Source organism: Sceloporus undulatus, chromosome 4 (genome assembly GCF_019175285.1).
Source record: "Sceloporus undulatus isolate JIND9_A2432 ecotype Alabama chromosome 4, SceUnd_v1.1, whole genome shotgun sequence".
Classification (NCBI taxonomy): domain Eukaryota; kingdom Metazoa; phylum Chordata; class Lepidosauria; order Squamata; family Phrynosomatidae; genus Sceloporus; species Sceloporus undulatus.
Window position 1 is genome coordinate 214896004 of NC_056525.1, and position 27695 is coordinate 214923698.

At 40.5% G+C, this 27695-nt stretch overlaps 1 protein-coding gene across 1 annotated transcript in view; it reads left to right on the plus strand.

Annotated features, from left to right (window-relative positions):
* Nucleotides 1–27695, plus strand: part of CNBD1 (cyclic nucleotide binding domain containing 1) — a 246100-nt gene that overhangs the window by 141075 nt on the left and 77330 nt on the right. The window contains exons 7-9 of the mRNA XM_042464454.1: nt 9708–9880; nt 22724–22858; nt 25714–25846. Coding sequence (XP_042320388.1) covers nt 9708–9880; nt 22724–22858; nt 25714–25846 — 441 coding nt within the window. The remainder of the gene's footprint in view (nt 1–9707; nt 9881–22723; nt 22859–25713; nt 25847–27695) is intronic.

The following is a 27695-nucleotide window of genomic DNA, read 5'->3' on the forward strand; positions in this document are numbered from 1 at the left end:
CCTATATTTATAAAGCGCTGTAAATTTACACAGCGTTGTACATACAATCTTTTGATTAGATGGTTCTCTGCCCTCAGGCTTACAATCTAAAAAGAAATGACACAAAAGGAGAAGGGGGTGGTGGTGGGGAAGGGGATGAGGTCCAGCAGTTCTTCTCTACCTCTGAGGCCTGGACCAAGGCAGATGGACTGGAGGGAAGGCTTGGCTTCTTATTGGTATCCTTCCTCATCTTTCCCTGCACTCTACCACACTGTCCCCTATTTGTCCTTCTCCTAGCAATTTAGAAATTACAGTAATAGCCAAACTGTTTTCAATTCCTCCTTCTCCTCTCCAGAGATATTCCCATAGCTCTGATAGGAAGAATCTAGGAGAGGGCATGCATCAACTCTGTCTTTCACAAACTGCAAATTCCACAAGCCCCGGTTAGTATGGCTAGTAGTCTGGAATCATATTCTAGTCGGAACTACAGTCGCCCTTCCAAGTCCATGGACTTGAGATCCGCAGACTTGAACATCCACAGAGGGGCAACCTCCATTAACATCAATGGGACCTATTCCCGTGGTGTGCACCCCACATGCACGTGCTCCATTCAATCCTATGGGGCTTGAATATGTGTGAGTTTTGGTACTCACAGGTGTGTGTGTGTGTGTGTGTGTGTGTGCAGAACGGCTCCCCTGTAAGTGCCAACTGTGTTGTTCCATTAGGTGAGTGAATTCAATGTGGGATTTAGTTTGAACTTTAAAAGAAATTATCCAAGCTGATGAACGGTTTGGGATGACAAGGGATCAACAAGTTGGACAACTCCTTTAAAGTTCAGACACAAACCCACACTGGATTCACCATGCCACGGAGATGAAAACTGCCCAGATACTATTGCTATCCATGTTGTTGCTCTCCATCTTCCTGACTATTCACGTGCTCTCCCTCTATGAAAGAGTATGTGCGAGAGAATATGCAGTGAGAAGACTAAGGGGAAGAACAAAAATCTCATGTATGTCTTGGGTTTTTGTCTCTGTGTCTTTTTCAAAAGTGGTGCCAATTAGGTACAAAGAAGAGACATATGAATAGGAAGTGACACCAATTGTAAGAAAGTGGTAGGGCCATTCTGACCAACTGAAACCTCCTCTAAAAAAACTTGGATCCAGCCCTGTTTATGTGGGATTACAGTGCAGTGAAGTAAAGTGAATTTAGTTAGTGATTTATATTCATGAATTCAACTTCTTTTTTTTTCATTCTCAGTTTATTAAATTTAATTTCACTACTCTGAACCCATTCCCTCAGTCTCACAAGGTCATTCAGAATGCTTCAGCTGTCTTTCATGGAGCTTCTAGTGTCACCTGGGGTTTGTATGTCACCCTGGTTAAATCCAGATTTCAAACAGTTAGCAACAATTATATAGCAATAGTTAAGCCAGCAACATTTCAGTGCTAAATTAGACTATACATTCATACTGTATAGTGTAGAGATTGAGCTCTTGCTTTCTCCTTTACTAATAAGCATGCTGGATTCCCAACTGCACGATATGCCCCATGAAAGATGACCCTTGAGTGGAGGAGTGAAGGTTTCAATCTTCCCTCTATTGCTGCTCCCCCCCCCCCCATTTCACCCCTCTGTGTGCATGAACAAGGGGGGATTGTTTATTAGGTTTTAATATAACATGGGATTTAGCTTTTATTGTGAATCCATTGATTCCACCAAAAGTATTAATTCTTTAAGTTTAATATTGCACTGATACCTTACATGTTAGGAAGAAGTCACCTAAACTGAATATAGCAACTGAAGGACATATTATTAATAGACAGTCAGAATTGTAATCTAAACAGGTAGGAAATACATTAGCATAAATTATGTTAAGATAATAAAAAGGACAATGTTAAGGTCAGAGCTTGTGACTGAGATGATAGTGATGAAAACTGGCATCTTGCTTGCAGCATTGTAAATCTGGGCAACTTGTCCAAATCTCCTTTGGTATCTTGACCACTAGGACAGTTGTGTTCTGTTGGCTATGTTGGTTATATATATATACACACACACACACAATGCAATATACTGGTGTAAAAAGTGGCCTAAAATTGCTGAGTGCCAATGTATGCATGAGATAAAAGCTCATCTTAATGACTCAGGTTGTCACATCATGCCTTTAAAGAAAAAGCTGCTTTGCATCAAGGTGCAATCTTTTCCACTTCTCTGAACCTGCTTAAGCAATATTTTCAATCTCATCTGATTTGGCAAGTTAAAAATAAACACAAAATTGATTTTTTGCTAAGTAAAACTGACTAGATAAAAAAAATACATGCCTGACAAGTCTTTAATCTTTGAAGATCGTTTTACAGACAGTGTCATGGAAACAAAAAGTAAGAAAAATGGATGTTTGTGAGAGATGTTGTTCAGTAACAAGGGGTGTTATCCTAATTTATTTCTCAGATATAGAATCATAGAGTTGGAAGAGATGACAAAGGCCATCCAGTCCAACCCCCTGCCATGCAGTAATACATTATCAAAGCATTCCCAATGGATGGCCATCCAGCCTTTGTTTAAAAATCACCAAAGAAGGGGACTCCACCACTCTTTGAGGTAGCATATTCCACTATCAAACAGCTCTTACTGTCAAGAAGTTCTTCTTGATGTTTAGGTGGAATCTCTTTGCCTGCAGTTTGAATCTATTGCTCTGTGACCTAGTCTCTGAAGCATCAGAAAACAAACTTGTTTCATCATCAATATGACATCCCTTCAAATATTTAAACATGGATTCTCTTCTCCATGCTAAGCATACTCAGCTCCCTAAACCTTTTGCCATAGTTTCTAGATCTTTTACCATTTTGGTAGCCCTCCTCTGGCCATGCTCCAGCTTATCAACATCCTTTTTGAGTTGTGGTGCCCAAAACTGGACATAGTATTCCAGGTGAGGTCTCACGAAAGCAGAATAGAGTAGTATTATTACTTCCCTGAATGTAGACACTACACACACACACACACACACACACACACACACACACACACACACACTAAGGATGCAGTCTAAAATCACATTCACATTGACTTTCCAAGTGGCCACACTGTTGACTTATGTTCAGCTAGTGGCCTACTAAGACTCCTAGATCCCTTTCACACGTATTATTGTCAGGCCAGCTGTCACCCATCTGTGCATTTTATTTTCACCCCTAAGTGTACTATCTTGCATTTCTCGCTTTAACATTTATTTTGTTAGTTTTGGCCCAGCTTTCTAATCTGTTAAGGTCATTTTGAATTCTTATCCTGTCCTCTGGGGTATTAGCTACCTCAGAAGATATCTTTTTGAAATGCTATCAGCAATATTTTCCCCCTTAATGTGTTTCACAAAATAGAGGGTAGGTGTTGCATTCATTAAACTGAAGGCAACCTAATGACACAGCTGGAAGTTCAAGACTAGGCCAAAACATCATTTCACAGATAGGAACAGGACAACCTTGTAACACCTATTATTCTCTTATGGACCATCTCTTTCCACTTCACATTACTTGATGGGATCTGGGCTATATTCATTTACTCCCTTATTCTCCATTGATTTAAAAGCCACAAAGAGGTCTTTAGATTAAAAACATTGTGTGGCATACAATGTTAGCAGCTCAGAATGAACCACAAAAGCATTTGAAATAGTCAGCCATTTGGTACTGTAATGTTCACATGTAGGCTCACAGCGGACCCTTTTAGGTGTCATAAAAATGTGGGGGAAGACAACATTTGTATACAGTAAAACATATAGATTCAAATTTAGAAATTTTTATTATTGGGTTGGGGCAAAGGATAAATCTACTAGCTTAGGTTTATTCTTCATCAACAGGCATAAGAAATTGACAGCCATTAACCAACACTTCACTCTCATTTTCTCATGTTAAGAAAAAAATCATCAGTAGTTATGTATACGAGCTGTTGATTCATGTGCTTAGGCTGCTGTTGAAGTTGAAACTGTAGATACGAAGTTTCAAGGCCCTGCTTTCTGTTCTCATAGGTTTTTATTTTTAAACTGGACTTAGACTGTTCAGACCTTCAAACACTGGACACCGTCATGTAGAGGAATATTCTGCTGACAGTCTTTTCTAATACAGAATTACCCTATACAAATCAGGACACACTGTTTATACTCCCCAACTGTCACAATTTGGCAAGAACAGTCCAAATTAAGCCTCTGTCATTCCACTTTAAGAGATGCTTTTAAAATGCCCTAGTTTATCTCTTCTACTCCTACTTTTGCCTTTATCCTCCATTTATTTCAAGTGCAACTAAATGATTTCAAAGCGCTAAAGTGGTTTGCGCTCAGTTATCACAGAAGAAAGTAGAGGTAGAATCTTGCTCTTCCCAGTAGGCTCAGGCAAAAGCAAATTGCTGCACCCTCTCCTATCTTATGTGTTCATTTTCATTTTATAATGGCGCATTACACACGTGCTGAAAGTACGTGCCGAGCACGTACTAGGGTTAGAAAGGGGCGTCCTTTCCGGATGCCCCTAACCCTAGTACATGCTCGGCGTGTGCAAAATGGCGGCTCCTGTTCTACACGGGTGCTGCCATCTTGATGTCTCGGACGCCTAGCGTCCGCACATCACGCGGCAAAAATGACACTGCCAATGTGCCATTGGCGCTTTGGGCACCATTTCCACAGTGCAAAAAGAAGCTGCACTTTGCAGCTTCTTTTTTGTTGCGTCCGGGAATCGCACGGTTTGGTCACTGTGGTTCCTGGATGCAGCAACCAGCAGCGCCGGCAGACCGCCCTTTTTGGGCGGTCTGTAAAGCGCCAGTGTTTGTCTTGACCATGCTCTAATGTTGCTTGGTCACACTTATCCTGGTTTTCATCTGATCATATGATTGCCATTCCCATGTGTGTCTTTTTAATGTGTTTTTATATGCACATACATTAGAGATAAAATAACTTCACAGAAGTGCACCATTTTAGCAAGATGTTTCTAAAAGGGGAAGACTAGAGACACTGATTTACTTGGAGGCTGTGCTAAATAGGGACATGTGGGTCATATGTTAAACAGACATACAAGAATGCATTCTTGTTATATTTAACAATTATTCTCTATTTTCATATTATCTAAGCCTGTTTATCAGAAAGCAATATTTTTTACTTTTAAAACAGAATTTTAAGATAACATATAATAGATAGTCATAATTATTTATTTTTAATTACATCATGACAGGATTGCCAAAATATATACTGTATTTTCCGGCGTATAAGACGACTGGGAATATAAGACAACCCCCAACTTTTCCAGTTAAACTAAAGAGTTTGGGATATACTCACTGTATATCTTTCTTTCAGATTCAGTCCCCACTTTGATCCTAGGTGACTTCAATATCCACATTGATGATTCCAATAACCCTACAACATCTCGCTTTAACTCTCTGCTAGCTTCTTTTGGCCTCCAGCCACACTCCAGCTCTTCAACACATTCTCTTGGTCACTGTCTTGACCTGGTTCTTGCTGCAAACTGTGCCATTTCTGACTACCTGGCACTTGACTTTCCACTATCTGACCATCATTTAATCTCCTTTGCTCTCACTTATACTCCACCTCCTCGTCATACTGTTCAACGCCATTTTCGTGATCTTCAATCTGTTGACTCTAACCATCTTGGTCTGACCCTGGATTCATCTCTCTCTTCCCTAAATCTCGGGGATTCTGCTGATTCAGCAATGTCTCTATTTAACTCCACTCTTTCCTTGACTCTCGACCATTTTGCCCCTGTCTCTGTACACACTTCTTCCTCTAAGACTAGACCTCAGCCCTGGCTTACCCCCAACATTAAGTTTCTCCGGTCCTGCTCTAGAGCGGCCGAACGTCTTTGGAGAAAGTCCAAAGAGTGGCCTGATTTTATCCATTTCAAATTTGTTCTTTCTTCCTTCTCACGGGCCCTCTCTATGGCTAAACAGAATTATTACAAATCATTGATCTCCGCCAATGAGAGGCGCCCGCAGCGCTTGTTCTCCACCTTCAACACTTTGCTTAAACCTCCCTCGCCTCCTGTCTCTTCATCATTCTCTCCTAATGACTTTGCTAATTATTTCATCTCTAAGATTACCACTATTCGCTCTGAGATAGTCCCTCCTGATTCTTCTTCTGCTCTTAATCTTCTATCGCCTTCACCTAACAAATTTTCTGTGTTTCCTCCTGCCTCTTTGGATGAACACTCTTCACTTCTGAACTCTTCCAAACCTGCAACTTGTTCTCTTGATCCAATTCCTACTCATCTTCTAATCTCTATAGCTCCCTCTTTTCTGCCCTCGCTTCTCCATATCTTCAATCTCTCTCTCTCTACAGGTTCCTTCCCGTCGGACTTCAAACATGCTCTCATTTCCCCAATTCTGAAAAAACCTTCTCTTGACCCCTCCTCCTTGTCTAGCTATCGTCCGATTTCTCTTCTTCCCTTTCTTTCTAAGGTTTTGGAACGGGTTGTCTACTCTCGCTGTCTTGAGTTTCTTGAAGCCAATTCCATCCTCGATCCCTTTCAGTCTGGCTTCCGCCCAAGGCATTCTACAGAGACAGCTCTCACCAAGATCTCGAATGACCTTTTACAGGCCAAGGCTAATGGCCTTTACTCTGTTCTCATCCTTCTTGATCTGTCTGCAGCCTTTGACACCGTTGATCACTGTCTTCTAGTTGATATACTCTCTGACCTTGGGTTCTCAGACTCTGTTCTTGACTGGTTTAGATCTTACTTGTCTGGCAGATCTTTTGCAGTAGTTGCAGGGGCTCGGACTTCTTCTCCTGTTCCCTTATCTGTTGGAGTTCCCCAGGGCTCTGTTCTGGGTCCCCTTCTGTTTTCTCTCTACACACTGTCCCTAGGAAAACTCATCAGGTCTTTTGGCTTTTCCTACCATCTGTATGCCGATGACACCCAGCTGTATCTTTCCGCCCCTGACCTTTCTCCGAGGCTTGAACAGCAAGTTTCGTCTTGCCTCACAGCTGTCTCGCAGTGGATGCGCCATCGGCGTTTGAAGCTCAACATGTCCAAGACGGAGCTTCTTGTCTTTCCTCCTAAGCCCACCCTTCAACACTCCTTTTCTGTCTCTGTGGACAACATTTCTATTCAACCAGTCCAGCAAGCCCGCAGTCTTGGTTTCATCTTTGATTCTTCTCTGTCGTGTATCCCTCAGATCCAGACCACAGCCAAGGCTTGCAGATTCTTTATATACAATATTGCCAAAATCCGACCATATCTCTCCGCCTCTACTGTCAAGATCCTGGTCCATGCCCTTGTGGTCTCACGACTTGATTACTGTAATGTCCTCCTGGGCTTCCTCTTTCTCACCTCCGTCCTTTAATCTCTGTTCAGCATTCAGCTGCACGCATTATCACTTCCACCCACCGCTCTGACCACATCTCTCCTGTGTTGGCATCCCTTCACTGGCTCCCTCTCCCTTTCCGCATTCAGTATAAGCTCCTGCTGTCCACGTTTAAAGCCCTCCATGGACTGGCCCCTCCCTACTTATCAGACCTTCTTTCTCCTCACCTTTCCACTTGGGCCCTCCGTTCTGGTAGTCAAGGTCTGCTGTCTCAGCCCATGATTTCCTCTGCCCCATCCCGGATTCGCCCCTTTTCACTCGCTGCCCCTCACTCCTGGAACCTTCTTCCCGCACAAGCAAGAGCCATCACTTCTTTAACCAGCTTCAAAACGGAGTTGAAAACCATCCTGTTCAGAGAAGCCTTCCCAGGCATTGCATAATTGTCGCTTACTATTTGATGTTCTTGTGGTGCCTGTTTATTGAACCATTTCCTGTATTGCTATGTACTGTATATGCATTATCCTACTTGAGAGTATGTATTTTCCCTGGAAAATGATTAACCATCCATTATGAAGCCAAGCCCTCCCTCCAGTCCATCTGCCTTGGTTCAGGCCTTGGAGGTAGAGAGGAACTGCTGGAACTCTTACCCTTTCCCTCCACCACTCCCTTCTCCTTCTGTGTCATGTCTTTTTAGATTGTAAGCCCGTGGGCAGGGAATCGTCTAACTAAAAGATTGTATGTACAGCGCTGTGTAAATTTACAGCGCTTCATAAATAAAGGTTAATAATAATAATAATAATAATATAAGACTACCCCTCTTCCAATGCACACCAAATAAAATTTTTAAAAACATCAGATTTGATTTCAATATGGTAATTTTAATTCAAATGACATGCAGGTACTTAGCAGGAAACCTTGTTGTATACAAAGCCTGCTTGGATTGGTCAGCTCTCCCTGCCTGCCCAGCCTTTCCTGTCTCAGCTGCGTTAGCTGCTTTCATACGATTGTCACATATGGTGGGAATGTGGCCGCAGCCATTTTTGAGCTCCCCCCACCATATGCGGTGACTGCAGATTCTCCACTCTGGCTCAGAAGTTTCAGCACCTGCCCTATAAGATGACACCCGGCGTATAAGATGATCCCCGACTTTTGAGAAGATTTTCCTGGGTTAAAAAGTAGTCATATACGCCAGAAAATACAATAATTGAGAAAATCATTCAGATTCTGTACTCCCTCCATAATCATCTAAACTTAGAGAGTTGACACTGTATAGTAGTTTGAGTGGTTTATTAAAATAATATTACTATATTTTCCATTATTATATCCCAGATGTGCACATTAAAAAATACATAACTCATATTGCAAACACAAGTACACACTATGCACCTATATCAACTCGACAGATTACAATACTAAAAGCCCCTCACCTTATTTTTGCCATAAACATGAAAGCCTTTTGACTTCCTGCTCATCATACTAAAGGCATAGATATAAATATAATATATAAACCTTTTCTTCCTAATGTAGAAGATTATCGCATGGCCATTTTTGTCCTGACTGTACACGGGACGGGATCGGGTTGGAATGGGGAAAAATGGGTGTTATGGCACAGGAAATTGCTGCTGTGCTGCCGCCCAAGCATCACCCACCCTTGGGTGCACTCTTCTGGCCAATTTTGATGGTACGGAAGGCTTCTGTACCACCAAAATCAGCCGGAAGAGCATGCTTGGGGGATAGGGGATGGTTGAGCAACAGCACAGCAGCAATTTACTGTTCGATAACACCCATTTCCCCCCGTTCCGACCAGATCCCATCCTGTGCCTGGACAGGGCATAAATGGCTGTGCGATAATCTTTTGTGGCATAGTATCAACTATTCTTCTAGTCATCTTTTTCTCACAATTTTCAATACTCCAAATCCAGGAGCATCAGGAAGCATTCTTTCTTATTAATACAATTTAAAAATGGTTCCCAGTCTTTAAGAAGTTTTTCTATATTTAAATCTCTGCTTCGCCACAGAAACTCACTTGGTGGGCTTGGATAACTTACACTCTCTTAGCCCCACAAAAAGACAATGGCAAACTTCCTCTGAAGAAATCTTGCTAAGAAATCACCATCATATGTTTGCCTTAGGGTCGCCTTATATTTGAATTGACTTAAAGGCATACAACAACAAATCATCTAAAGACATGGAAGGGATTTAAACGGGTAGAAGAAGTGAACATCAGAGGCCTGTTAGGCACCTGTAGAGCAGAAAACAGTTCAGAAAATGTACTAACTTGGATTTCCCCCAAGAATGGTTTTTTTGTAAATTGTACACAAATTACATAAGTACTTTTACTGTGTTATGTTATTTTTGAATCATGTGGCAGACATGTCATTTTTCTCTCTAATGGGCTGAAAAATAACAACCTATTTTTAATTCAATTTTTATTTTAATTCCAGTGGTTGGAAACAAGGGGTTCTATGCAGTACTCAAAGGATCTGTTAGACCACAGACAAAATATTACAAGAAAATGGTTGGAGGAGATTTTGTTTCTGCAACTGCTTCTGTTGGTTCTTCTTCTTCCACCATCCAAGCATCTAAATTATCCTGGTCATTGCCACCCCAACCATTGGTAAGTTAAGAAAAAATAGCAGTAGTAGCTGAGCAGGCCAACTGGACACTTATAACTTTCCTTAGTCACACACAGTCATTAAGAAATGGAAGGGATGCAGAAAAGTAAGGGACAGTGTGTACATTGTAATCTTTCCTACTCAAGAAAAAGAATCCTAGCATTTGTGTATATTTTGTGTAGTTGTGTCTTTTGCACTACACAGTTATAACACTTTAATACCACTTTAACAGCATCCTATGGAATCCTGGGATATGCAGTTGGTGAGACACTATAGTGTTCTCTGGTAAAGAATTTTGGGAGAGACTTCTAAATAATTACATAGTGTGAAAGACACTTTATATTTTATTCTTCATATGGAATGCAAAGGTGATCAATTCTAGCTCACCTTTTCCAAGAAGAAAGCTGGTTTTCTCTCCCCATGTGCTTTGGTGAGATCTGACCTTTTAAACTTGGGATATTGTTGTGGCTCTTGGGGGGAGTGGACAGAAGCAAATTGTTATATAGTCAAGGACGATTTGGAGAAGCTGGCCTGGGAACATTGTTAGAGGGGGCCCTTTAATTTTCCACATTTTCTTTTCCCTTTTCCTTAAGGGGTTTGTGAGTACTTCTGCTCAGAGGAAGTGAGTGAGAGACTTGCTCTGCAAGGAGCTAGTCTACATAACTATAAGGCCAATGAATTGAACTCAAGGACAGAGTTTGGGGACAAAGGCCAAGCCATCAGGGGGTCTTTACACTTGTGTTTAGCAGAGGAAACCCACAGTTTTGCTCAGAGTTTCCTTAAGACTTCTCAATATGGACACTGAAGGCCCTGCTGCAGTCACCTGCAACACCTGTGGGATGTTTGTCTTCTTGCCTAGGGATATGGGGAACTTTACCTGCCCCAAGTGCAAGTTGGTAGCCCTCTTAGAAGAGAAAGTACAGCAACTGGAGGCCCAGGTAGCTACACTTCAGCATCATAGGGAGGAAGAAGTTGTCCTGACCAGAACGGACCAGATGGTCCTGGACAGGAAACACACAAAGGAAGTTGCTGGGGAAGAGGAGGTCACTTCACACACAACAGAAGTAGATCGTTGGAAGAAGGTCACACACAGAAGTAGGGAAACCAGGGAACATTCTGTAAGCTTACAGCTACAGAATCGATTTCAATCTCTCTCTACTATCAAGGATGATGAGGAACAACAGCAGGGACAGACCTCAGGGACAGAGCAGGGGACCCAGAGAGCTCCACCAAAGGGAACGGCCGCTGCTAAGCCTCGGAGGAGGCGTGTAGTGGTCATCGGGGACTCTTTGCTGAGAGGCACTGAACCAGTGGTTTGTGGGCCTGACAAGATGTCTCGGGAGGTGTGCTGTCTCCCTGGGGCAAAGATCCGTGATGTGACAGAGAGGCTGACAAGACTGGTCAAGCCTACTGACCATTACCCCTTTCTTTTGGTTCATGTGGGAACCAATGATACTGCAAGGCATAGCCTTCAGAATATCATAAGGGATTATGAGGCTTTGGGTAGGAAGTTGAAAGAGGTAGATGCACAGGTTGTCATCTCCTCTCTTCTCCCAGTCGAAGGGCATGGTCCAGGAAGGGAGAAGAAAATAGCGGATGCAAATAACTGGCTCCGTAGATGGTGCCGCCAAGAACGATTTGGATTCTTGGACCATGGGTTGCGGTTCCATGAGGAGGGACTTCTGGCAAGGGATGGGTTGCATCTCACGCCAGTTGGCAAAAACATTTTTGCCAATAGCCTCAAGAATTTGATCAGGAGGGCTTTAAACTGAGTTATGTGGGGGAGGGAGACAGTATTCTGGAAGGCCAAAAGGGTGGAGAAGATAGTCAAACTGACAGAGAGGGAACAAGACAAACAGTGCAAGGACCCAACAGTGGGAGGCAAAAGAACTTGCACAAGCAGCAAGTAAAGGGAACACATGGTCTTAGATGCCTCTACACTAATGCACAGAGCATGGGAAATAAGCACGATGAACTTCAACTCCTAGTACAACAAAGCAAATATGATATAATAGGCATCACTGAAACCTGGTGGGATGAGTCTCATGATTGGAATGTGGAAATAGAGGGGTATAACCTTTTCAAGAGAAACAGGCCAAACAGGAAAGGAGGAGGAATAGCCCTATATGTCAGAGATATTTACACCAGTGAAGAGATCCAGGACATCAATCCTGGAAGCCAGGTGGAGAGCATCTGGATAAAAATTAAAGGGCAGGGAATCAACAAGGATGTTATGGTGGGAGTCTACTACAGATCCCCAAGTCAGACGGAGGAATTGGATGATGCCTTTCTAGAACAGATGACCACACACTCAGAAAGGAGAGATGTAGTAGTGATGGGTGACTTCAACTACCCTGATATTTGTTGGAAGTCAAACTCAGCCAGATCCTCAAGGTCTAGTAAATTCCTCACTTGCCTTGGAGACAATTTCATGGTCAAAAAGTGGAAGAGGCAACAAGGGGATCAGCTATTTTAGATCTGATCCTAACCAACAAGGATGACTTGGTTAATGAAGTGCAAGTGGTGGGATCCTTAGGTGGAAGTGACCATGTTCTCCTGGAGTTTGTTATACAATGGAAAGGAGAAGCCAGGCATAGTCAGACACGCATTCTAGATTTCAGGAGAGCGGATTTCAGTAAACTTAGAGAAATACTGGGGGCAATCCCATGGTCAGGAATACTAAAAGAGAAGGGAGTTCAAGATGGATGGGAGTTTCTCAAAAGGGAGATACTGAAGGCACAAATTAAAACAGTTCCAGTGAGAAAGAAAAATGGGAGGTGTCGCAAGAACCCAGGATGGATGACAAAGGAACTTTCAGCTCAGCTAAATTTTAAACGGAACATGTATAAGAAATGGAAAAATGGGGAAATTACCAAAGCGGAATTCAAACAAATAGCTAGCAAGTGTAGAGATATGGTCAGAAACGCCAAAGCACAGAATGAACTCAGGCTTGCTAGAGAGGTTAAGTACAACAAAAAGGGCTTTTATGGATATGTCCGCAGCAAAAGGAAGAAGAAGGAAATGGTAGGGCCACTGCGTGGAGAAGATGGCAAAATGCTAACAGAAGAAAGAGAAAAGGCAGAATTACTCAACACTTTCTTTGCCTCAGTCTTCTCAGAAAAGGCAAAGGGTGCTCAACCTGAGGATAATGGAGCAGAGGACAGAATAGGGGAAATTCAGCACAGAATAAGTAAAGAGATAGCACAGGAATACCTGTTTAACCTAAATGAATTTAAGTCTCTAGAACCAGATGAGCTACATCCAAGGGTATTAAAAGAACTGGCAAATGTAATATCGGAGCCATTGGCAATAATCTTTGAAAACTCCTGGAGAACAGGAGAGATCCCAGCAGACTGGAGGAGGGCAAACGTTGTCCCCATCTTCAAAAAGGGGAAGAAAGAGGATCCCAACAATTATCGTCCAGTTAGTCTGACATCAATCCCAGGAAAGATCCTGGAGCAGATCATTAAACAGAGAGTCTGTGAACATCTAGAAGGCAATGCCATAATCACAAAAAGTCAACATGGGTTTCAGAGAAACAAGTCATGCCAGACAAATCTAATCTCTTTCTTTGATAAAATTACCAGCTTGGTAGATGAAGGGAATGCTGTGGATATAGTATATCTTGATTTCAGTAAGGCCTTTGACAGGGTTCCCCATGACATTCTCACAAACAAGCTTGTAAAATGTGGGCTGGACAAGGCAACTGTTAAGTGGATTTGTAATTGGTTGACCAGACGAACCCAAAGGGTGCTCAACAATGGCACCTTTTCATCCTGGAGAGAAGTAACCAGTGGGGTCCCACAGGGCTCTGTCCTTGGCCCAGTACTGTTCAACATCTTTATCAATGACTTGGAGGAAAAAATTGGGGGAATACTTATCAAATTTGCAGATGACACTAAATTAGGAGGAATAGCTAATACTCCAGAGGACAGGATCAAAATTCAAAATGACCTGAATAGACTAGAAAGCTGGGCCAGAGCTAACAGAATGAACTTCAACAGGGAGAAATGTAAGGTACTGCACTTAGGGCAAAAAAATGAAATGCACAGATATAGGATGGGAGACACCTGGCTTAAGGAGACAACATGTGAAAGGGATCTAGGAGTCCAAGTAGACCACAAGCTGAACATGAGTCAACAGTGCGATGCGGCAGCTAACAAGGCCAATGCGATTTTAGGCTGCATCAATAGAAGTATCGTATCTAGATCAAACGAAGTAATAGTGCCACTATATTCTGCTCTGGTCAGGCCCCACCTGGAATATTGTGTCCAGTTCTGGGCGCCACAATTCAAAAAGGACATTGAGAAACTGGAGCGTGTCCAAAGGAGGGCAACTAAAATGGTGAAAGGTCTGGAAGCCTTGCCCTATGAGGAACGACTCAGGGAGCTGGGGATGTTTAGCCTGGAGAAGAGAAGGTTAAGAGGTGATATGATAGCCCTATTTAAATACTTGAAGGGATGTCATATTGAGGAGGGAGCGAGCTTGTTTTCTGCTGCTCCAGAGACTAGGACCCGGAGCAATGGATGCAAGCTGCAGGAAAAGAGATTCCACCTCAACATTAGGAGGAATTTCCTGACAGTAAGGGCTGTTCGACAGTGGAACACACTTCCTCGGAGTGTAGTGGAGTCTCCCTCCTTGGAGGTCTTCAAACAGAGGCTGGATGGCCATCTGTCGGCGATGCTTTGATCTGGATTTCCTGCATGGCAGGGGGTTGGACTGGATGGCCCTTGCGGTCTCTTCCAACTCTATGATTCTATGATTCTATGAATCTGCAGCACTAGGTGTGTTGTCCATCTCCACAATTCCCTTTTAAACCATCTTTCCTCTTTACAGAACTCCTTAGCCTTAATATCTGCTAATGGATGCAAATAGGAATAATGGATGCAACAGGTATAGTTTTTCCAGGAATAACAGGGAAGGAGGGGCAAGCCTGGGTGAGTGAGCCAAGGCAATGGGAGAGGGGCAGGCACTCACACAATGCTCTCGTCCTTCCCCATTGCCTCAGCTCATTCAGCCCAGAGCAGTGGAGAATGAGAGAGAAGCATGTGCTCATCCCTCCTTCTCTGTTACCTTGGCACCCTTGGGAGCCACAACAGTAGAGAAGAAGTGGTGGGCCCCAGCTGGAGCTCCACACCCCCTGCAGTGAAAGGAAGGACCAATCAGGTGTCATCCTTCCTCTGAGATGTCACCTCATGCACCTCCCAGTGATGCCACTGATGGTTTGAACATTGGACTTTGACTCTGAAGACCAGGGTTTAAATTCCCACTCTACTATGGAAACCCATTGGGCACATCACACTCTCTTGGCCTCAGGAGAAGTCAAAGGCAACCCCCTCTGAACAAATCTGTCCGGATGCTTTGATTTGGATTTCCTGCATGGCAGGGGGTTGGACTGGATGGCCCTTGTGTTCTCTTCCAACTCTATGATTCTATGAAATCCTGGCAAGAAAATCCAGTGATAGGTTGACCTTAGGGTCACCATAAACTGGAAATGACTTGAGGGAACAAAATATGTACAGTAGCTATACTGTTGGTTTTTAATTACTTAAAAGAAACAGCAAGAACTGGATGATGCAAGCTATACAGTATCTTAAACATACATACAAAACACTATTCTGTCATCCATCTTGTCATCCTTCAACAACTACAACATACCACAGACAGTACAACATGAGCCAGAGTCTAGAAATTTTAGTAAAAAAAAAATTGACCCAAAAAACTTGTATCAACTTATCAATATAACCACAGTATTTAATTCTTATAAAAATGGAACCATTCCCTTCTCTGAGTAGAATGGTGAAAGGCAAGAATTTAGTCCATCCCTGGAGCACCTAAAAGAAGCATTGCCCCTCTCTTACTTTCTCTATGATGGCACTGCTTCTGACCTTTTTGAAAACCTGGGTGGGAAAATGGCAGCGGTGGCAGCTCTTTGATGTTTCCCCTCAAAGGAATGCTGAAAGGAATCGGACTGAAGGGTCTGAATAATACATTTTTGTATGTTTGTCAGTGTTTCTGAGTTAAAATAAGATAAGGTTAGCACAAAGTTAAATGCTGTAGTCACTGCTAATATAGGCCTGTTACAGACTGCCAAAATAAAGCTGCTTTGGGTCTCTTTGGAGGTATACTATTTAAATGATGCATGGGTCCTAAGAGTCCGGAGGTCGCGCCAAAGCCACACTCCATTCCTAAGCACTGGAGTGCAGCTTTGGTGCAGGTTCCGGATTCGTAGGATGCATGCATCATTTAAACAGCATACCTCCAAAGAGACCCGAAGCAGCTTTATTTTGGCAGTCTGTAATAGGCCATAGTCACAATTTTCTTTGCTTTAGAGATTATCACATGCTCTTAATTCCCACCATTTTCCTGCCGGGATACACATGCATTTAATTTCAAAGACAGGTCTTACCACATTCTCCTGTATGCAGCCTGTATGTAACCCAGGCTTATCCTGTGGCTTTTCAAGGATGGGAAAATCCTGTCCTTGAAAAGCCGTGGGATAAGCCTGGGTTGCATACAGGCTGCATATGGGAGCATGTGGTATGACCCGTCTTTGAAGTTAAACACTCACGTATCCCACTGGGAAAATGAAGAGATAAAGTGCATGCAATAATATTCCTTGTCTTTGCATCATTCTTGACATGTGTGCATTTTCTTAGCCCCGCCAACCTTTGATTGCCTACCTCACACATTGCACATCCACCATTTACAGTAGTTCCCTCCTCATTCATCTAGCCTTTAGGGTAAGCACAGACAGTTATGCTTACCTGAGGTTTTCAGGTTCTTTGGCATAATTTTTCTTTGCTTTACATCCTTTGCTACATGCCTCCAAGTTTTGCCCTTGACTTATCCATTGGTCAGATCAAAACCCATAGTTCTGCCCCCCAAATCAGCCTCTACTTATACATGTGGTTGATTTATATTCAAGTATATATGGTACTTTTGAAAAATGGGCAAAACAAACAGACAAACAGAAGACCTAGCTACTTTTTTTTAAAAAAGCACAACTGGAACAATACCTACTTAGCAAGAACTTTGGAACTATAACTGTCATTTTTAATAGCCATTTCCAAGCTCTGTAAGACCTTAATTCTTTCACTCTATCTGTGAAGTTACTTCCTTTAGCAAGAATAAAAAAATGTTGAGTCATTTCATGAATCAAGTGCCTTTAACCACAGAAGACTTGTTTGAGTCCTGATAAGTGATAAGAGAATGGAAGCTATATGGGAGACTGAGCTTTGTGTGCTAGACCCTTGAGTTTGGTATATCAGGCAAACGCTAAGATCTCTTTCCTGTCACCCTTGGTGAGTTGATTGTTCTGAGTGGCATGAAAAGGTTGAAGGAAGTTGTTTGATTTTTTATCTGTGGTTGGCACTGTCACTTACAATCACTGACAAGCAGCTTACACTAACCAGTTAGAACTGCTGCCAGCCTGCCACTAGGCTTACTTTTCAAGCACTTAAAACTATTGTATCTTTCCCAAGGTCTTAGCCAAACAAAATAACAAATGAATTCCAAATGCCTTCAGGATGCAGGAGTAAATGGCTCACAAAGGAAAGGTCTTTGAGAATTCCCCATGCTAACTCACCAGAATAAAACACACAGACTTTGAACAAGAATGACAGGGGAGAAAGATTAATTCTCCTTTCTTCTTTCTGTCTAAATTGGATCTTTCTTACAGATTGCCAGAGGTGTGCCAGTGCTGCTTTCTATGAAAAGAAAGAAAAGCTCATTTTTAAACGTGTGATGTGGTGACAGCTTTAGCGGATGCTTTTGTCACTGTAGGCAAAGTATAATATTAGAATATCCAACCCAGCTACAGTGTGCTGCATTACATGTCTAACTGAGAATGGACATTGTTCTGGGCAATTTTTTTAAATGTAGGCACAGTCTGGATTGAGAGAAAACTATCTGTGTTAAGTGCTAAGAAGCAGTTAACAACACGCACCCACAAAACCCTCAAAAAACAGTTTCATGGCACTTGGCTTGGGTTTTCTATTTGGACATCTGCAGACATTTTGTAATTACAAGCTTCTGTATTTTTTTCCCGTTCCCAAAATATGCAAGCTATAGGAAAAGGACAAAACTGTGTAATTTGTCCATTCTGAAGTTTTGCTTTGCCATTGTTCATTACTGCTTATGAGACTTTTTTTGTTCTAAAGGCCCTGTACTAATATTATTTATATATTGTGTCATGGCCTGCAGCAGTCTTTCAGATAATTTGTGACCTCCATGGTATAGATTCTATAATGGAAACACTGACAGCTGCTTAAAAGGAAGGCAGTGATTGCCGTGTTAGGTATGGAAACATTTTGATTATGACAGATGCACTTTATATAACAAAGTATATCCTACTTTCCTTGACATTTTCAGTTGCCCCTCACATATGATTTAATGCTTTAGTGCTTTCTCTGTGTGTTGTGTACCTGGTCTTTTCAGGAGATTGGGATTCTGTATTTTCAGGTTCTGTCCATCATTGTTATTATAGGATCTAATAACAAGGGATTTTTTTCAACTTTCAGAGCAAAGTTAAGAACACAGGAATAGCTTTGTTGGATAAGACCAAGGGTCTTTTCTAACAACAACAAAAAGGCCTTTCTTGATAAGACTAAGAATGGGGAAACTTTGGCTGTGCAAATGTATGGCTTACAGCTTTGACAATCCTGGACCATTACGCATGCTACATAGAGCTCATTGGCCTTGTAGGCAAAAACATATGGAATGGCAAAAGTTCTTCAGTGCTGATATATCTAGTCCAGTATTCTGTTTCCACAGTGGACAAGTAGATGCCTATGGAAAACCCACATCAGAAGTGTAACATCCTTATACCTGCAAATGGTATTCAGAAGCAAACTATCATCTGGGACAAACAATTATAACCATCACAACTAGTAGTCATTGCTAGTCGTATCCTCTGTGAGTTTGTTGAATCACCTTTTAAAGCCATTAAAATTGGTAGCAACCATTACATCTTGTGGTAGAAAGTTCATATTTTGAAATGTGATGTGTGATACTTCCTTTTGTCTCCCCAATTTCTCACAGTTCAGAGTCATTGAATGACAACAGACTCTAACATTTTGAGAAAAGGAGAAATATTTCTTCCTACTCACTTTCTGCAGAACAGTATTTTGTATTATACACCTCTTATCATGGCCAAGTGCAGATATTTTCAGTATAAGATCATAGATATTATTTTGAGAGCTGTTGATTTCTAGGCTTTTCTATCTGTATCCAAAGAGTTTTGAGTCTGATTCTTTTCCAACTTTCTTTTCCAATACCTGTACTTCCATTGTTCCAAAACAGGCAAAGATCATATTACAATGTGTGAACTGTGGACTAATATATCTGTAAATGTGATGCTAAAATATTAGCTAATAGTACTAGCTAATAGGCATCAAAATGCAACAGCAACACTAATTCATGTGGCCCCATTAGATTTTTATTTGTCACATCAGAGGTGACAATAGAAAATTCATTATAAATGTGATTAATACAATAACAACTCTAACCCTGGTATTGTTATTCCACTTGATGCCAAGAAAGCATCTGATAGAATTAATTCACCATCTCTTTTTATGGGGCTGAAAGCATTTAGCTTTCCCCTGGAATATTTGAGACTGATTTTGAGGTTTTTCCTATGCTCCACAGTAGAAAGTGAACACCAATGGGTTAGTTTTCTTTTTAAAAAATCTAGATGTGCACACCTGATTCTAGAGAGACAGACACATAACAGGGATGTCCTTTTCATAATGTTTTGTCTGCACTGGAATACTATGACATGTGTAGTTAAGCAAAATACAGCAGTCACTGGCTTTATACAAATATATATATATATATATATATATATATATATATATATATATGGCAGTTTTCTACACTGATTACCTTTTTCTGTTTATCTCTATACCTGAATCTTTTATACCAGAAATGATAAAAATAATTAACAGTTTTTCTGGACTTTCTGGTTATACTATTAATTGGTTGAAATCTGAGATGATTCCTTCTGGAACTAACTCTTCAGACTGCCAACTACTAATTTCACAGGAGTTCAAGAGCCATTAGATCTTTAGGTATATCAGTTGCTGGTGATATTATTCAAACAGTTAAACTGAATTTGTCTGTATTGTTGACACTTGGATAATCAAAATTATATCTAGCAACATGCAGTTTCAAAGAACACTATATTGACTCCTATATTCTGTTCCAAGGAATAGGCAGAAAATGAAACTTTTTTTGTCTAGAGTCAATGGCCTATGTGAGAGACGGAGAAAAATAGCCCATACCAAATATTACTGAACTGGTATTCCTGTGATCTCGTGCCATCGCTATGCTGGCAGGACCTGATGGAAGTTTTCTTCTAACAACATTTGAAGGGCTACATATATTTTACTCCTAGCCTGTGCTACCAATGAAGCCACTGGGATTTGCTTCCATGACTCTCTGTGGATACCAAAATCCAGATCTGCTCATGACCTGTTAAGTGCAGTGGCATAGTAAAATGGTACCCCTTTCATAAAATGGCAAAATTAAGGTTTGCTTTTTGGAATTTATATGTACTGATATGTATGTATGTATATTTAATATTTTCAAGCTGTGGATGATTGAATCCATAGATAAGGAATCTGTGATACAGGGGATGAGTGTATTAACCTATTACTGGCATACAGGTAGATTAATAGTAGGTTCAGATACCAAATCAGGGAACAAAATTGAATAGCATCTTAAAAAAAATCTTACACATCTATTCAAAGTCAAGAGAAATCCTCTTTTCCATTGTAGCAAAAGGCTTGAAATTTTTAGGACTAAAATTGTAACATTTTGACAGTAGGCTTGGAATTTTTGGAATAGGATGCAGTAAGTGGAACAAATACTTCCTCAGTTTTGAAACTTGTGTCTTCTTCTTTCTATCTGGGAATTTTTACTTATCAGACTGATATATTCTCCACTTCTCTTCTGTCATACTGAACAACCTAGCTTCCTGGGAAGGGAACTTATTTTTCTTGGGATCCAAAGAAGTATGCTTTATTTAAATTATTGGGGTATACTTATGGAGCATATGGGTGTGGGATAAAGGTAGGACACACAATGTATTGGAAAGCAACATATTCCAAAGACCTATTTTCTATTTGTGGCATTTTTGATCTATTCTGTACATTAATGAGATGACACAAAGAACATAGTAGCTACATGGTGCCTCAATGTGCATCCTGTAAGATAATAATGCTGAATTAGGAAGAAAGGAGAGGAAAATAGTCTTCAGCAAATATTGTAAATCATTTAGGCAAAGAATGCATAACAATAAAACCTGAAAATAAAACTCATGACTAGAAGGGGAAACATCTGAAAATATTAGATAGGTAAGTAATTTAGCCTTTGAATAAAGCTGACATTAGAAACAACAACAGCAACAATATGTGCATTACTCTATATAATCTGAAAGTTTGGCTCAAAATAAAATGTTTATAGAAACCATTTCTACTTGACATTATTCTCTGTGGAAGTCTCAAAAAGCAGCTGAATTGTTAAAGCTAGATGGAATCCATGTGTTTTGTTTGGAGGATCAGTTCCATGAGTTGGGGGCAGTCTGTGATTTGTAGTGTATGTGTAGAAATAGGTAGGAAAAGGATTCTGATCCTCATATTAAATTATTTCCCTTCCCAAATGGCTTTCTCAAGTACTGAAGGGAGAGAGGGGAGATTTTTTTTTTAACCTATGGACCCTTACAGAATACACATTGGCATATTCCATGTATCTGGAAGTGATGTCAAGTCATATCTAGTTTCATTTTTGTCAATATTCAAAAGATTAGGAGGAGGAGGATTGGAAAGGTTTAAAATGTTGTGTGGGTTTTAATATGTGGAGACAAACTCACCACATGTTGCAATGGTTTAGAGCTTTTCTGTCCATTTGGAGCTGAAACCTCACCTTTTCCCAGTTTTTTTGGGAAAACCGGTGCCTTGGGGTGTTTCAGTGGGTACAAAATGAGGCCTCAGGGGTACTATACACTAATGCCACTGTTATAGAACTCTTGTATTATGATAAACTAGTTTTAATCAATATTATTACTGTTGAGATGATGTATTGTGGATTTTGTTGAATGTAATTGTATGTTTTTATTAGGTTGTATCCCCGCCTTGATCCGAAGGGAGAGGGGGGGGGAAATATAAATAAATTATTATTATTATTATTATTATTATTATTATTACATGAACCACATTTTCCCACACTTTTTCCATAGGATTCATCTGCCAAAAAATTAATGCATTTTAATTTTTTTATTTAAAAAAACCCTGTTAAATGCTTTCATACAATTAAGCTAATGTCCCGTTTAACAAGACTTTTTTAACCAGATGGATTTATTTGTTTGCTCCAAAGAAGGCTGTGTCATACTTCAGAAAAGTATTCTCAGGATGGCTGGTGCAATAAAAGATGAAAGACATACTGTAACAAATAACTTTACCAAAATCGGCCAATAAGAGAAATTATTTTAAATCTTGTAAACTTCTATCATTATTTATTGCTTTAAGCTGATTTTATTGTAAGCTGCCCTGAGATCTTTAGATAAAGGACAGGATATAAGTATGTTATTAAATAAATAAACAAACAAATAAAAACTATATTACATCTTCTGTTTTATTGTCATCAAATCTCTAAGGGTAATCTTTATATAGTATGTTTTATGTAAAATATATCAGTCAGTCCTGGGCATTACTATAAAATTTTCAAGGTGTATATATTTAGTGTTTTTTTTAGTTCAAAGGAAATACAATGCATTCATCATGCTGTTGTCCTTAACACCCACAAAATGAAATGCTAGATTTTACTTTCTCTTTCTCTATCCCAAGCTTGGTGTTGGATGTTGTTTTGGGACTTTGGAACCACTTCATTCAAAGCTGCAACATGGTAATCTAACAATCACTACAGAGGATGATTGTGACTTTCTCAAAATCTCATCTGCAGAGTACTTAAGAGTAAAAGAGGTGAGCATTTTTTAAAAGTTTAAATTTCATTTGGTAAGAAACAGAAAAGATAATCCCTCTTAAAACACACCATGCCATTTGTCTGAAATGTATAGTTCCTTGTCTAGCTTTAGGTGGCTAGATAAAATTGTGAGAGTAACTTACCATATCAAACCCAGTCCAGCAGCATTTGTTGGTTTTCCCAATCTTTTCAGTCCCAGGCTGGAAAAAGTGTAGTTCATAGGATGCAATAAATCATAATTTGCATATGAATGCACTGTGAACATTTGCATATGCTTCCATCTAGTTGTTGTTTGAAACAAAGGGAGTTGTACCGTAGCTTCCAAATTAAAAGGTAGTGGTGAAACCACTCTGGATTTTAGACCAAATTTTGAAGGAGCTATGCACAGGGCGGGACTCTGGAACCCCCCCCCCCCCCCAATGTGTGCAGCATCTTGGAAATCCCCCTTAAAGTTTAGTTTCAATCTGGAATAGATTTGCCACCTTACCAATATAGGTCACACAGCTGAAAGCTATTACATTCTAGTGATTTAAGTATTGGGCTATGACTGTGGAGACCAGGGTTAGAATCCCCACTCATCCTTGGAAACTCACTGGGTGACCTTGGTTAAGTCATGTTCTCTCAGAGGAGTGGAAAGACAAAGCCCTTCTGAATAAATTTGGCCCTAATTAGGTTCAGACTAAACCAGGGGCATGATGTTCAGGTGATGCAAGCCCCTGGATCAAGCCGAAGCTGCACAGCAGCCCAAACCCACCTGCAAACAAAACAAACAAACAAAAAACAAATGCAAAAGAAGCACTCCTTGCTGGTAGTTCATTGTAGACCTCAATGGCAGCTGGCCTCTGGACTGTGGTGTCTGGTCACCATCGTTCTGCACCACTTGAGACATGCTCACAGTTGGAATGGCCAGAGGCCACTCGAAGCCACCCATCTGCCTGGGGCCCATAAGTCGGAAATGGTTTGATGGCAAACAGGAACAATAAAGTTACACTGTTTAGAAATCATGTAAATATTTGCAGGAACTCTGCATAAAATTCAAAATGACATCAACTTCACCTTCAGCTTTACCATTTAAAAGAAATAATAATAATAATAATAATAATAATAATAATAAACGTTTTATTTATATTACCGCCAATCACTGGTGAAACCGAGCGGTTTACAACAGAGGGGATAATAGACGGTTCCCTGCCCTCAGGCTTACAATCTAAAAGACACGACACAAAAGGAGAAGGGAATGGTGAGGGGGGGAGGGAATCAGGTCCAGTATTCTTCTCTCCCTCTGAGGCCTGGACCAAAGCAGATGGACCAGAGGGAGGGCTCTTCTTCTTCAGGCTAGCCCTGATGGAGCTGGGCCAGCCTATTCTCTCCCTCACGGCTGAAGGACGACAATTATGGAGAGAGGGGCCTCTTTCTTCAGGCTAGCCCCTGATGGAACTGGGCCAGCCTTCTCTCTCCCTCAGAGGCCGAAAGATGACAGTTAGGGAGGGAGGAGCCTCTTTCTTCAGGCCAGCCCCTGATGGAACTGGGCCAGCCTTCTCTCTCCCTCAGAAACAATACAGAAGGAAGAAGGTATGGAAGGAAAAAAGAGAAAAGAGCAAATTCAGACACCAGCATTTTCCAATTGAATATTGATCAGGAGGAGTGGTGTTAAGGAGAAACCTTTGGGAACCAAATGTCAAATGACAGTTGGACTCAGATGAGTAGATAACCTTTATGCAGTCCTCTAAAGACAGATGCCCTGTGTTATTTAAATGTAGTGAATCATTGAAGTAACATTTTTAACCATTAAGAGATTTGCCTGGAAACTCTGTGGGAATAATGATTAGTGCCATTTCTCATTAGCATAATTTTAAGAACAGGATTGGAAGCTATGGAAAGCTAAGGGGCTGGACTAGTCTCAAGGAGACCTTGGGAGGCCATACCGCCTTTAATGAAACATACATATTTTCACCCCAAAATGTCAAGCAGAGGGGCATTTTTACCATGTTCTTGGCCCCCTTGGACCATTTACTTCTTATTGCATATTGTTTCCTTTTTTTAAAAAAAGAAAGACCACTAACATTGCTGGTTTTTTTGTGTGGAGAAAATGACCCTCATATTCCCTAGAGTTCATGGGTGCATTAGGAAGGAAAAGAATGGATTTTTTTTTTAAATTGTTAATTCCTGTGGAGGCCTGGTGAACATTAAAACAGCCCTGGGAAAAATGTTGCCCACAGCCCCCAGTTTGCTCAACTATGGTTTCAAATGAGATGCAGAATGGGATCTGGCCACTGTTACACATTTGCTTTCACTTGAACACAGCTGGTGAAATGATCCTTTTGGTAGGATCCCTTAAATCATTTTGTAGGGATACCAATTTAAGATTGTGTTGCCCAGACTCCCCATTGAGAGGACAAGGAGAGGACTTTCATTTGGCCAGTACAAACAGGGCCAAATATAGTAACACAGTCCTTTCATCTAATTGTTCCCTGCACTCCCATACTTCCATGTTAAATTCACACATATTAGAAATAAATGCAAAAGTAGCCACCAATTACTATCACGCCAATACATGCTACAGGATACAGGTGACTGATGTTTCTGAATGGAATATTATAACCATCTAATATCCATAATGCATCACATGCATACTAAATCATTTCCATTTCCACTTCATTGTTACATTAGGTCCTAACTGTACAATATAATGGTTGTACTAAGGTAAGCTCCATAATAAATATGAATTTCACACTTCTCAGTATTTGATTACCCTTACTGAAGATACTTTCCCCCTCTTTATATTTGTTTCCCCTTTATTTCTTTTTAAAATAGATCTTTTGTTGCTACACTTGAGCATAATACTGTCTTTCAGGAAATAGCAAAGCGTGAACAGCTTGCAAAAGAAGAATTAATCCGTGGCTCTCCATATTACCAAGACTGGCCTATGGTGTTTATATTTCAGCTGACTGCTAAGTTAAAATGGAAGAAGTTTCCAACCAACCATGGTGAGTGTCATTTAACTTCAAACTCTCATGTAACCTTCATGGTCTGGTTTCATAGCATGGAAAACAGGACAAATATGGTATGCTTCAGTTCAGATCTAAGTATATGAATGTCTAGTGTAACTAAAATGACAACAAATCTGTATTTCTCAGCAAATATATCAGTTATGGACCTAGTTCTTGAAATGTTTGTCATGACGTAATAGAATAATATATATTCCTTGGCAGGAAAAAACAATAGATTAAGGATGTATCCACAGTGTAGGCATAATGCAGTTTGACACAACTTTAACTTTCATGATTCCATCATGCAGCATCTTGGGATTTGTAGTTTTGTGAGGCACCAGCACTCTTTGGCAGACAGAGCTAAAGACCTTGTAAAACTACAGATCCCATGATTCTATAGGCTGGAGACAGAGCAGTTAAGGTGGTGTCAAACTGCATTATTTCTACAGTGTAGACGCACCCTAAGATACAACAACAGATTGGATACATAACACCAGTTAAAAAACACACAACATCAATTAAAAGAGCATATAAAACCAATACATACTAAAACAGTACTTTCATACTCTAAAATTCATAATTTTAAAATCATTTGGATAGACCTGATTTGGAACTGTAAAATCTGCACTGCATTGATAAATCACTCACTTTTGGGGAGGTGAGGTGGAATGCAAGGTTGTCACTTCTAATGACACTCTCTCTTTTCGTACCACCTTTGCTCATACATGAATGTGTATGTGTGCAAATGGAATGCAATACTAAATATTTGTTCCTGTAAACTGTGTTTTATTCTTTATCTATTTAGTGCTTATAAAAACTAATCCATAAAACTTTTCAGTGAACTGGATAATATGAATGAATGAATTACTTGGCTGATCTACATTGAAAGGAGAACCAACAACTTTATAGTATTTTTCAATTAATTAGTTATTTAAAATGCTAATTATTCCTTTCTCTGTTGCAAGTGGTGCATTTAGATTATCTACATTAGCTGACAAATTGTAGTTTTTCTTAAAAAAAACCACAACCCCTTAAAAACCTGAGTTCCATATATTATCAGAGACACCATCATATTAGAAACCCTTTCCTCACACTTTTTTCATTTATATGATTTATATAATTACACTTTTGGCTGATCTTACGTAGATTGTGTGTTTTTAACTGCTTCCATTAACTGATGGAACACAGACTTATAAGAGTAAGCAAATTCTTGTGCTGAGGTACTATAAATGGATGTTTCTTGACTACAGAATTTTGTAGTGTTTTGCAATGACATCCGAATATTTATACAGTGAGCTTAACTCTCTCATTACGTTACTGAAAATGAAAAGTTATTAAGAAAAGGTAATACAACAGAATAATATATTTTGCTTCTCTTTGGACTGGAAAGATTTGTTTACTTGCCTCGTTGGTTTTTTTCTCCCTTTAAAAATGTATATCCAACCCTTCTAACATGTGCATAATTCAAAATGAATTCCAACTAGAACAAACTCTGAAGAAATAGAAATGTGGTAAGTCAATAAGGTAGCATATGTGGGCAGGTGCAAGGTGTGTAGACTGCACTAGATGACATCCCAGAGGGGAAGTCACACCCAGTGGGGGTGTCCTTTCACTGTGGCAGTGAGGTCAGCAGAGGGATGAGTGCACCCTTCATGGCCTCATTGTCGGCCTGGCTCTCTCCTTGGGGGAGGAGCTGAAATGGCAGTGAGGACACTGGAGGGATGAAGGCACCCCCATGGCTTCATTGCTGGCCTGGCTCCCTTCCTGGGGAAAGAGCTGAGGTGGCAGCAAGGCCAGCAAAGGGGCAAATATGCCCCTTATGGCTTTGTTGTTGGCCTGGCTCTCT